The sequence below is a fragment of the Heloderma suspectum genome, chromosome 1, assembly GCF_057233095.1.
Source record: "Heloderma suspectum isolate Gila_16-S chromosome 1, 16-S_ref, whole genome shotgun sequence".
Classification (NCBI taxonomy): domain Eukaryota; kingdom Metazoa; phylum Chordata; class Lepidosauria; order Squamata; family Helodermatidae; genus Heloderma; species Heloderma suspectum.
This window is the reverse complement of record NC_139458.1, coordinates 183,563,686-183,576,417: the sequence shown is the minus strand read 5'-3', so window position 1 is coordinate 183,576,417 and position 12,732 is coordinate 183,563,686. Positions and strand designations below refer to the sequence as shown.

Sequence of the window (12,732 nt, the reverse complement as noted above, 5' to 3'; positions counted from 1 at the left end):
AGGGAGTTGTGATATGGGCACTGCCTGCGTTGCTCTCTTTTTTATTGCAGTTCCACGCCACAATTCCTGCCTTCAAAAGCACTTCTGGCTCCTTAACTAAAGTAACTTGTTATAATGAATACTTCAGGGGAAAGCATTGGTGACAGAGTCTGGCCCAGCAGTTGGGAGAAGGCATCCTAGATACCCTTGCTTTGTGCAAAGAATAGTGCTCCAAGAAGGACTCTGAGCTTCTTTCTCCCAGTAACAGGTGATTTCTCACAGCATCCCTCCTCCATCAAAGATGGGAAGAGGTGTCTGCTGTAATAAAACACTGCTGCTGCCATCACTTGTCCTCACCAGCTGGAGACTCCAGTGGTCAGGTTAAGTGCTGACAAGAGATCTGAAGCACCTAGTACCTCCGGTGTCCACAGCCTGGCACAGCATTGTGGTAGAAGGCTAACAACTTGCTATGGTTCTACTTACAAGAACACTTACCTAGTCTAGTCAGTTGTTTGTCCTGGGTTGTTTTGTCCTGGGTAGTCTAGTCAGTTGTTTGTCCTGGGTGATAGTCTGACGCCCCTGCTACCCAGGAGAAGGATGAGATGATGCCAACTGCCTCCCCCACGTCTGGAGGTGGGATTGCCTAGACCAGGGGTGGGGAATGTGTGGCCCTCCAGACTTTATTGGATTGGAACTCCCATCATCCCTCACCATTGGCTATGCTGTCCAGGGCTCATGGGAGTTGCAGTCCAGCAACGTCTGGAGGGCCACATGTTTTCCACCCCTGTCTAATCTGATTCCAGATGTTGCTACTGCCTTTCCTGGATGCAAGACATCTTGGGCACCCTCCTTCTGTGAGAGGTATAAGGGCATTTGGAGTTGCCTTATGGAGAGGAGAGGCACCAAGGATCAATAATCCCCTTGGCTACCTATCTCTGCCACCTGAAGGGGAAGCGAAAGAGGGAGTGGAGACTCATCCCTTCTGCAGAACAATGGTTTTCTCCTCTCTCACCCATCTATTCCACAGGTTTGTGTCAGATACCAGAGCTATGTCCTTGGATCTGCATATGTGGGCTAGTTCTGTCTCTCTCCAACTTCCATCATAAAGGACGATAGGTGGGTTCACACATGATAAGCCATCCTGAAAAGAAATCACAATGGCTTGTTTAATCCATCAGTAACCCATGCTGCTGCCATCAAGACCATCAGGCACTCCTTGGTTTGCCATAGTTTGTTTCATCCTTCGTCCTCCTGCCCACTCCTGGCATATATCCTAGTGTCCTTTGTGACACAACTTTTTGTAAGAGTAAATTTGAAGAGTAAAGATTTATAATTTAATAAATAATGATTTATTTATTAAATAAATTTAATTTATTAAATTTGTTCCATCTGTTTTGTGGATTGTCAGATGTCTTTTTTAAAAGAACTTTCCCGAATTGTATGCAAATTTATTCAGGAAAAAATATGCATTTCCCTAGGCTAAAGCATGAAAATGCAGATTTGGGGGGAATTTGCACTTTTTAACCTTTTTTTTACCCCACTTTTGGGAAGCTTTGCACATGTGTGCATTAACTAAGTCACATTAGTTAATGTGAATTGATGCAAGTCTCCCCAAAAGTGAAAAAAAAAGGTTAAGATGTGGAAATCCTTCCCAAATCCACATTTTCACACTTTAGCTCATGGGGAAGAAATGCGTAATTTGGATCTCTGTTTTTTTTCCCCCTGACTAAATTTGTGTACAATTCCAGAAAGCTAAAAAAAAAAAAAAGTCTGTAAGTTGGGAAATTTGCACAAAGTTGGGGAAACTTGTGCGTATTTCGCGGTCGATCACTGCTCAGTTTGTGCAGTTCACCCATTCACACAGAGAATGGGAGAATTGGGTACATGGGTGTTGCCAGCCTGACATATGGCTAGCGAGATGGCAAGGCAGGAAGTGGAGCTGTCAGGTTTTCTGCTGCTCTTGCTAAGCGACTCTGCAGTCTTTTGGCTCAAGACACACACAAGCCTTCATGCTGGGTTCACACATCACGACGAGCCACTCTGAAAACAAGCCACCCCAGACAATGGGCAACAAGCCATGAGTTCTCAGGGTGGCTTGTGCATGTTTAACAAACCATGCTAAGGAAACTACACCAGGTTCAGACATCACAAGCCACTCAGAAGCAAACAAGGCTGACAACCCACTGTGGGTTGTTGTGATGTGCGAACAGGTCAGTGGGTCTCTTAATCAATTTGCTTTATGGAACACTTTTTCGCAGTGGAAATTGCAGGCATGCCCCACCCTTCAATCCAGATATGGCCCGTTTGGGTCTTTGAAGTACTGTCTGTTTTGGGCTGTAGTCAGGGAGGAGGGAGATTAGGCCAGTCGTTTTCCACTTTTCCCCCCATAATGTGACTGCCCTAGAAGGGAAGAGAAGTGGGAAGGTTATAAGTCTTGAGTGTGTGTTTCAGGAGGGGGACATCTTTTCCCAAGGGAATTATTTGCATGGGTGGCTAAGGCTACCTAGATACACAATTAACAACATTTTATAGGTAAATATCCAGAGTTTCATTGGGCTTCCACTTTTGTGGAAAGACTTTATGTTACAAACATGACTAAAACATGTTAAAAGTATAAATTAAAAGTATGTATGTATGTATGTATTAGAATAATCCCTTTTAAATGCAAGAAATATGTGGAAATAATCTCTGAATATAGCAAGATGGAATACAATAATAGCAATTGGAATCGTCTTATTTTTTTTTTCAACCTGTACTTTCATCATTCCTGACATTCATCTGGCTGTGTATTAGCGCACTCATTTCTGATGTTATATACTATATATGGTAATAACATTGTAACAGATTGCAGAATGGCATCATCCAAACTACTTTGATTTATTTTGGTACTCATACCTGTCTATTGTTCATATGGTTCATCCCATTTATTTCGATCCTGTCCAGGACAGTGCCTTAAATTATGTTGCACATGTGGTCTTGGTTGCCAAGATTGACAGATGCCGAATCAATACAGTTACAATCTCATCTTCAAGTTTTCTCTAGAATTAGAATTAGTAACTCTTTGAATATTGACAAGGATCGGTATGTGCACCAGAGTAACAAATAGTTTTAAAATGTGCAGAAATCAACACATTTATGCACTGGCAAGAGAGAATGCAAACTAAAGGCTATGGGAATGATATTAATCTGCTTCTGTCATGCTTGAATTTTCAGGAACTGGCTTTAAGTTGTGTTTGCTATGATCGGGGGTGGAGATGAAGTAGTATGATTTATGGTCTGTGGCATTAGTTCAGTATTAAATATTTTCCCTGATCTTCACTGGATCTTTCTTCAGTATTTTCGTATGATGAAAAACGGTGAACTGACATACAATATGTAAACACAACGGGTTGTATCCAGTGGTGGCTTTGCGCTGCAGGAAAGCACTTCTGTGTGCGTATGGCAAGTGGGGCAACCAGTTTTTTCCAATCCCCCTCACCATCTACTGCACCTTTCTGTGCCATGATTTTCTCATGGACTCCCCAACCCTCAGGAGCCAATTTTCGGGGGATGCAGGGGGATGTCGTAGGTAGTGGGATCAGCAAAAGTTGAGTACCTTGCCTTGAGCAAGTAGAAATGCTTCCTGCTTGCACAGAGCCACACTGGATAAAACACAATGTATGTGTAGGCGGTGGGGGAGGGGGATAATCATTGGTGTAGTCCACATCCTTCAAGAATAATTGGAGTTTTGCTGTTGATTTCAGTGGACTGTGGAATCTGCCTTTTTTGTGGTCTAGTCTGTTCTATGAGTTTGAACTTAGTACTATGAAGAACATTCTAGTTTTAGCTGTACAGCAATGTTGCCAGTCAGTTGTTAAGTACGTCAGAACCATTGACTAGGACAGGTTTGTTCTTTAAAATCAGTGAATAGCAGAAAGTGCAGCAGAGGAACAGGGCAGGTATGCCTTTACTGGTGACCTTTAAATATCCTTGTTCAAATTGACACCGGACAGTGTTTAAAGTCTGTTTCTTACCATCTGTACCCAAAAATCATTTGAAATTTCATTTGGTAAGTAACAGTGCAAAGCCCTGGGTTGTACAACTTAGGGACACACATGGTTGTGTGTAAATGTTCCTGGACGCTTGCTTTTCTGGAAATCTGTTTTCAGAGATGTGCACATGCTATACATGTCACAGTTGTATGCTCAGTCACCATTAGCTTCAATTCGTGTGTGTGCGTGCGCGTGCGTGTGCGTGCGTGCGCGCAGAAAGAGAAAGAGAGATTCAAAAATGTGTTGTGGGGTTTTATTTACAGAAATTAAGTCTTTCCAGCTGCACTGAAGGTAGCACAGTTAATATTGCTTCCCTGGGAGAAGAAGAAGCCGACGCTTCAGTGGAAGACGGATCACAACCAAAGGCTTGTTTTACTGAAGGTATCAAGGGAAACCAACTTAACAGTGGTGGTTACATGTATAACAAAAATGTATTTGATCCAGGCACACCTTTGGGAATAGCTGGGCCTTCCGCCCTCCTTTTGTAATAACAACCCCCTCCCCTCTCGTCTTCTGTTCTCACCTCTGTCTGCGTATTCTGCCAACGAAGGACAATACTTCATTGTTCTGACAAAATGGGCTCTGGCCCAAAGTGGGCTTTGCTAATCTTTTCAGTGCTATAGAGCAGTTTGGTTCTGTGACAGATTAACACATCTACGCATCTGGAACGTGTTGGCTTTGGGGGATGCGGTTGTGAGTCAAGTTAGCAAACAAATGTGGGGCATATTTGTGGTCGAATATGTTTGACCTTGTGGCAGTCTTGTTATTGGAGTTGCTTATTGATTCAGCTTTACATCCCACTTATTCCTTTCCTTTGGACATATCTGTAGCACAGACTTCAACTGATTTAATAATGATTCCGAGTCCTGGAAACTGTAGTGTGAAGGATTCTGGAGATCTCAAACAGAAAGTTCTTAACATCTTCAGCGAACTACAATTCCCAGGTTTCTTTGAGGGAAGCCATAACAGTTAACTAGTATAAATCTATTGAAATGTCTAGTGAAGAAATGCCCAAAGTCTGTACAAAGAATAAAGCCACATTGGCAAGGTACTTTGTGGCCACTAGGATTTTTTTAAAATTAAACTTCGTTTTTCATATACTTTTTCCAGTCTTTCAGAATGTCTGCAAGACAGCAACAGCCTGGTTGAACCATTATTATCAGGAAGGAACTATCTGATCCATATATCCAGAGTGGATTTTTTTTTTTTTTACAGCGTTTCTTCAAATGAGCAATTGTGGTGAAACATTTTTGATGGCAGACTGTCGGTTTGTTGATGGGATGCTGCTCCTTTAGGAGTCAGGAATCAGTTTCTTGGCCTCTTGTTTGAGGAAGGACTTCCCAGTCCACACACTCCAGACTATTGTTGCCTTTGAGAGGAAGCAATTTTTGCCAATTCCCACCTCCCTCTGCAGTTGCTTGTGCCCACTGAAAATCTACCCAAGAGGGCTGGGGCACTCTTCATGCGAGGCTGCAAAGAGAAGTGGGAAGTTCTGAAAATCATCTCCTCCCCTTCTGTTAGGAACATAGGAAGCTGCGTTATACTGAGTCAGACCATGGGTCCATCTAGGCCAGTATGGTCAACACTGACTGGCAGCTGCTCTCCAGAGTTTCCAGGCAGGATTGTTTGCTAGCCCTACCTGGAGATGCCAGGGATTGAACCAGGGACCCTCGGCATGCAAAGCAAGTGCTCTACCACTGAGCTATGCCCCCCCTGCTGGATAAAGGGCCCTTCCAGTCACAGAACGACTCCTCAATTTGCAAACTAGCAGCTCTGGATCCAACTCATAGCCTGGAGCTTGTCCAAAGATGTTTTATTTTATGTTAGATAATTAAATTCTTTAGCATTCTTAAAACCTAAAAAGCAACAAATATTATGATTTCTAGGTTGTGTACGGAAATTCAAATGCTGTCAAGTAAGCGTAGAATCTGGGAAGGCCAAATGTTGGTGGAATCTTCGTAAAACCTGCTACAGGATAGTGGAACACAGCTGGTTTGAAACCTTCATTGTCTTCATGATCCTTCTCAGCAGTGGTGCTTTGGTAAGTGGAATACATTTCATACCCGCTGAAAACCCACACCGCTTCACAGGCAGACGGTTGGTGCTATAACAGCATGTTGTCCAATTGGAAGGGGGAGCTGTCAGAGTGTATACAAATGAGGACAGGTGGATGACCACTAGAGAGAGCCCCCCCCCCCCCCCGTTACGGAACAGCCTCTCCAGGGAGGCTCACCTAGTGCTGTCTCTGTGGTCTTGTCGGCATCAGGTGAATGCTTTTTCTAATTCATCCAGGCTTTTTAAATAACTTAACATTTTTAGCCTGAGTCTCTGTTTAGATTTATATGTTTTGATTGTGTTTTTAGTTTTAATAGTTTTGATTGTTTTATGCTGTATTGTATTTGCTGAGAACTTTTCCTATGGGCTCGCTTTGCAAATAGAGTAAGAGAGAGCGAGAGATGAATCTGTTTTGAGATGTTGTTCTCTGCCCTTGCAGTGCTATGATTATGTGATGAAGTCCATAAGCTCTTAGTGACATATAAAATACATGGTTCTTGCCAGCATTTATAGGTACACCTGATCAAACCCTTCACACTGTTTAGCTCGGAGGTAATAAATGGTGCCCCTTCATGGATCACTGCCTTGTTGTGGTGAAGGGCCTTGTGTAACTCAGTGAAGCCATAAGCTATGCCATGCAGGGCACCCAAGACGGACAGGTCATGGCGGAGAGTTCTGACAAAATGTGGTCCACTGGAGAAGGAAATGGCAACCTACTCCAGTATTCTTGCCAAGAAAACCCCATGGAACGTATCACAAGGCTAAAAGAGATGACGCCGGAAGATGATCCCCTCACGTCGGAAGGTGTCCAATATACTACTGGGGAAGAGCAGAGGGGATTTCCAAGTAGCGCCAGAAAGAGTGAAGTGGCTGGGCCAAAGCCGAAAGGACGCTCAGCTGTGGATGTGTCTGGTAGTGAAAAGAAAATCTGATGCTGTAAAGAACAATATTGTTTAGGAACCTGGAATGTCAGATCAATGAATCAAGTTAGCTGGAGGTGGTCAAACATGAGATGGCAAGATTGAACATCGACATCTTGGAAATCAGTGAACTAAAATGGACAAGCATGGGCGAATTTAATTCAGGTGACCATCATATCTACTACTGTGGGCAAGAATCCCTTAGAAGAAATGGAGTAGCACTTATAGTCAACAAAAGGGTGGGAAAAGCAGTAACAGGGTACAATTTCAAAAATGATAGAATGATCTCAGTACAAATCTAAGGCAAACCATTCAACATCACAGTAATTCAAGTCTATCCCCCAACCACTGATGCCGAAGAAGCTGAGGTTGATCGGTTCTGTGAAGACCTACAACACCTTCTAGAACTAACACCAAAAAAAGATGTCCTTTTCATCATAGGGGACTGGAATGCTAAAGTAGGAAGTCAAGAAATCACTGGGATAACAGGCAAGCATGGCCTTGGTGCACAAAATGAAGCAGGACAAAGGCTAATCGGGTTTTGCCAAGAGAACACGCTGATCATAGCAAACACGCTTTTCCAACAGCACAAGAGGCGACTCTACACATGGACATCACCAGATGGTCAAGATCGAAATCAAATTGATTATGTACTTTGCAGCCAAAGATGGAGAAGCTCCATACAGTCAGTAAAAACAAGACCTGGAGCTGGCTGTGGCTCAGATCATGAGCTGCTAATCGCAAAATTTCGGCTTAAATTGAAGAACGTAGGGAAAACCACAAAACCATTCCAGTATGACCTAAATCATATCCCTTATGAATATACAGTGCAGGTGAGGAATAGATTTAAGGGATTACACCTGATAGACAGAGTGCCTGAGGAACTATGGACAGAGGTCCGTAACATTGTTCAGGAGGCAGCAACTCAATCCATCCCAAAGAAAAAGAAATGCAAGAAAGCCAAGTGGCTGTCTGATGAGGCTTTACAAGTAGCTGAGGAAAGAAGGGAAGCAAAAAGCAAGGGAGAAAGGGGAAGATATATCCAACGGAATGCAGATTTCCAGAGAATAGAAAGGAGAGACAAGAAGGCCTTCTTAAATGAACAATACAAAGAAATCGAGGAAAACAACAGAATGGGAAAGACTAGAGATCTTTTCAAGAAAATCGGAGATCTCAAGGGAACGTTTTGTGCAAAGATGGGCATGATAAAGGACAAAGAAGGCAGGGACCTAACAGAAGCAGATGAGATTAAGAAGAGGTGGAAAGAATACACAGAAGAACTATACAGGAAAGATCTAAATGTCCCTGATAGCCATGATAGTGTGGTCACTGAACTTGAGCCGGACATCCTAGAGAGTGAAGTCAAGTGGGCCTTAGGAAGCATTAGTAACAACAAAGCTAGCGGAGAGGACAGTATTCCAGCTGAGCTATTTAAAATCCTAAAAGATGATGCTGTTAAAGTGCTGCACTCAATATGCCAACAAATTTGGAACACTCAACAGTGGCCACAAGACTGGAAAAGGTCAGTTTACATTCCAATTCCAAAGAAGGGCAATGCCAAAGAGTGCTCAAACTACCGTACAATTGCGCTCATTTCACATGCCAGCAAGGTTATGCTCAAAATCCTACAAGCTAGGCTTCAGCAGTATGTGAACCGAGAACTACCAGAAGTACAAGCTGGGGCTCGAAGAGGCAGAGGAACTGGAGATCAAATCACCAACATTCGTTAGATCATGAAGAAAGCAAGAGAATTCCAGAAAAACGTCTATTTCTGCTTCATTGACTACGCTAAAGCCTTTGATTGTGTGGATCACAACAAACTGTGGCAAATTCTTAAAGAGATGGGAGTACCAGACCACCTTACCTGTCTCCTGAGAAACATGTATGAGGGTCAGAAGCAACAGTAAGAACCGGACATGGAACAACCGATTGGTTCAAAATTGGGAAAGGCGTACGACAAGGCTGTATATTGTCGCCCTGCTTATTTAACTTATATGCAGAGTACATCATGAGAAATGCCGGGTTGGATGAATCACAGGTCAGAATTAAGATTGCCAGGAGAATTATCAACAACCTCAGATATGCAGACGATACCACCCTAATGGCATAAAGCGAAGAGGATCTCAAGAGCCTCGTGTTGAGGGTGAAAGAGGAGAGTGCAAAAGCTGGTTTGAAACTCAACATTAACAAAACTCAGATCATGACATCTGGCCCTATCACTTCCTGGCATATAGAAGGGGAAGAAATGGAAGCAGTGACAGATTTTATTTTCTTGGGCTCCAAGATCACCGCAGATGGTGACTGTAGCCATGAAATTAAAAGACGCTTGCTCCTTGGGAGGAAAGCTATGGCACACCTAGACAGCATAGTAAGACGCAGAGACATCACCTTGCTGACAAGCTATGGTTTTCCCAGTAGCAACGTATGGCTGTGAGAGCTAGACTATAAGGAAGGCTGAGCGCCAAAGAATTTATGCTTTCGAACTGTGGTGCTGGAGAAGACTCTTACGAGTCCCCTGGACTGCGAGGAGGTCAAATCAGTCAATCCTAAAGGAAATCAACCCTGACTGCTCTTTGGAAGGACAGATACTGAAGCTGAAACTCAAATATTTTGGCCACCCTAATGCGAAGAGAAAACTCTCTGGAAAAGACTCTGTTGTTGGGAAAAACTGAAGGCAAAAGGAGAAGGGGACGGCAGAGGATGAGTTGGCTAGATAGCATCAGCAATGCAGTGAACATGAACTTGAGCACACTCCGGGAGACAGCGGAGGACAGGAAGGCCTGGCGTGCTATGGTCCATGGGGTCACGAAGAGTCAGACACAACTTAACGACTGAACAACCACAACCACAACAATAAATGATAGCTGGAGTCCTTCGCTGTGGAATACTGAGCATAGTGTTAATCATGACTTGGTTTGCATGGTTTTGTGTCTCTAGGGTTTTGCTCTGTTTCGTGTGTGTGTTTGTGTGTGTGTGTGTGTGTGTGTGTGTGTATTTGCATAACATGGACCCAGCTAGCATGGATGAGCATGATTTGCTGAATCTTAACCCTCTTAATCTTTACTGTCTTTCTGGCATGTTTTTATCCCACTGTTCCTGTAAGGATCAGAAGGTGGCGTACATAGTGTTTCCCTCTATTTCACCCTGACCTCACAGTCCTGTCAGGCGGGTTTGGCTGAGAAAGAGCAAGTGGCTCAAGGTCACTCAGTGACTTCCATGGCTGAGCAGAGATTTGAACTTGGTTCTCACTGGTCAAAGTCTAGCAAAGTCCATGGCGCTCAGAGTCCTCACTAACAGAGGGTACCACTCAAAGCTGCATACTCTCTTCTCCCTATCCCACCTCCTATGTGCCCTCCTTGGCAGACTCTGTAATGCAAAAGCAGGCCAGTTTGGAACAGTGTGTTGATGCATTTTAGAAGTACTAACAAAAAAGTGTTTTATCCTTATACCACATCAGATTGCAACCCTTTGCTTTTCTGAAAGGTCAGTGTTTCAAAGTGAAGACAGGTCATAGTATGACAGCGGCAGCATTGTCCATACCTTTTACACTTATTCCACTTCAGGGGATGGGGTGAGCATTCAGATGTTTGCAATGCATTTTGAGTCCAGTGGAGGCTCATCCGAACTCTGATTGAACTCAAAATATGGCTCACTTTCAGCAGCCTGTTTAATTCGGCCCATTGATATCAATGGGCACATCGTGATTTCAGTAGGGAAGGTTAGACAGGGTGCATGCCCAATAACAGCTGTTATAGGGCAAACATCAACCAACTGCTGAAAACCCTCTTGTCCCAACATTCTTCAGTAGTGGGGGGATGTTTGCCCCCGGCCAACTGTTTTTGGGCATGCAGCCTATTTAACTCTGCCTTTGGAAATCAGTGGAGACATTGTATCTCCATTTATTTCAATAAGCAGATTGCAGAATGGCGGGGGGAAGATATTAAGGGTTTGTGAGCATAGTTTGTGAGCCAGTCCCTACTCACGTCTGGTGGTGAACAAATTTTTGAGGTTCTTATAATGCTTCAGGTTCTTATAATATTAGCAAAACCTAGTTGATGAGAGGCAGCTCTGGGAGCAAAACAACACCAAGGAGTTGTCTCTATCACACCACTTTCAACTCCCTTAAATATTATCTTCTGTCACTAGCCCCTGCCTAACTGTCTTACAACTCGTCAGCACTATTTTGTTTAAGTTAATATTATGGCGAGGACAACATAACAGATAGATAGCATGTGACGCTGCATAAAAAAAAAGGACAGAAAATATTCCAGTGGAATAGCAAGTCACAGACACCCAAAATGTAATGCACATTAATTGAAAACATTGCCTTTAAAAATATCAAACACAGCAAAATGAGTTAAGTTGTGCCCCCACTCCACCCCCTTTAGCCAATATGACCTTATTTATAGTAGCGTTTTCCTTTACAGGCTTTTGAAGACATATATATTGAGCAGCACAAAACTATTAAGACCATACTTGAATATGCTGATAAGATCTTCACGTACATCTTCATTCTGGAAATGCTTCTGAAGTGGGTAGCTTATGGTTTTCAAGTCTATTTCACAAATGCCTGGTGCTGGCTGGATTTCATGATTGTTGATGTAAGTACTGATTTTTCTTAGCAACCTTTATACATTGACTTCTTAGTGAGCTATGCTTCATATAACTCATATATTTTTTTTAAGTAGACTATTTTCATGTATTAATTGACCAACGCTATTCCACAAAGTAATGATACACAAAAGACATTTATTTTGGATACTGTAAACATTCTACTTAGAGTGGGGAGATAGATAGATAGACAGACAGACAGACAGACAGACAGATAGATAGATCTTATGTTTATATGGGGGGTTATGGAGTTTATATCACCTGGGCTGCAGCACTCTGCTCTCTCCTCTTCCACTTGCCTTAAGTGCCTTTTTCCAGTGTTCCCCACCGTTACCAATTTATCTTCATGAGTGCTCTTGTGTATTCATGGTTGCATAGATATGGGGGGCAGAGTGGTGTAGTGCTGGGCTGTGTGTCTTGATAAGTGAGCAGCCTTTCCCAACTGTAGCTCATATTTGCTTGATGCTATGCCGTGATTAGCTACTGGCTTAGTCAGGAACCGGTCTCCAACATACCTGGCTGGGGATTGGTGTATGACAGGCTTCCCCAACATGGTACCCTCTGTATGTATTGGATTGCAACTCCCATCAGTGGAGGTTGTAGTCCAGCACATACAAAGGGCACCAGTTTGGGGAAGGCTGGTGTATAGCATTGTTCATTGGATATACAGGGTGTTAAAGCTGTTTGTCTTGTGGCCAGTGAGAGAGGTCATTCTGTCTTTCTTAGTGAATTGTTTCAGTCAGTTAGGGAGCAGGCAGTTAATTCTGGTAGTTGAGAAACAGTAAGTTGGTTAGGGTTTTAGGGTCTCAATAAGAGATGTCAGAGAAATCCACAAAAGAATCAAAAGAGTTTTGACTCCACAGCTTTTCCCAATTTGCACGAATTCTGCAGGCTTGCAGACTGTTTTTCTAACTTTCTGGAATTTGATGCAAATTTAGTAATAAAAAAAAATGTTTAAAAAACTCTGGCTGAAGATCTGCATTTCCCCCATAGGCTAAAGCGTGAAAATGCATATTTGGGGGGATTCGTGCATCTGTGCAATTCTGAATTTGTGCAAATTTGGAAACTAAAAAAACCCCTGATTCTGTCAATGAGCAGACAATGTAACGAAAGGTGCCCGAAAATCCACAAAATGC

At 43.0% G+C, this 12,732-nt stretch overlaps 1 protein-coding gene across 12 annotated transcripts in view; it reads left to right on the top strand.

Moving 5' to 3' along the window:
• The window catches only part of LOC146358477 (sodium channel protein type 2 subunit alpha-like), an 83,871-nt gene that overhangs the window by 48,569 nt on the left and 22,570 nt on the right, over positions 1-12,732 (top strand). For all 12 annotated transcript variants that reach the window (XM_084811993.1, XM_084811965.1, XM_084811924.1 and 9 more), the window contains 3 exons: positions 4,274-4,391; positions 5,897-6,051; positions 11,413-11,586. In XM_084811993.1, coding sequence (XP_084668119.1) covers positions 4,274-4,391; positions 5,897-6,051; positions 11,413-11,586 — 447 coding nt within the window. The remainder of the gene's footprint in view (positions 1-4,273; positions 4,392-5,896; positions 6,052-11,412; positions 11,587-12,732) is intronic.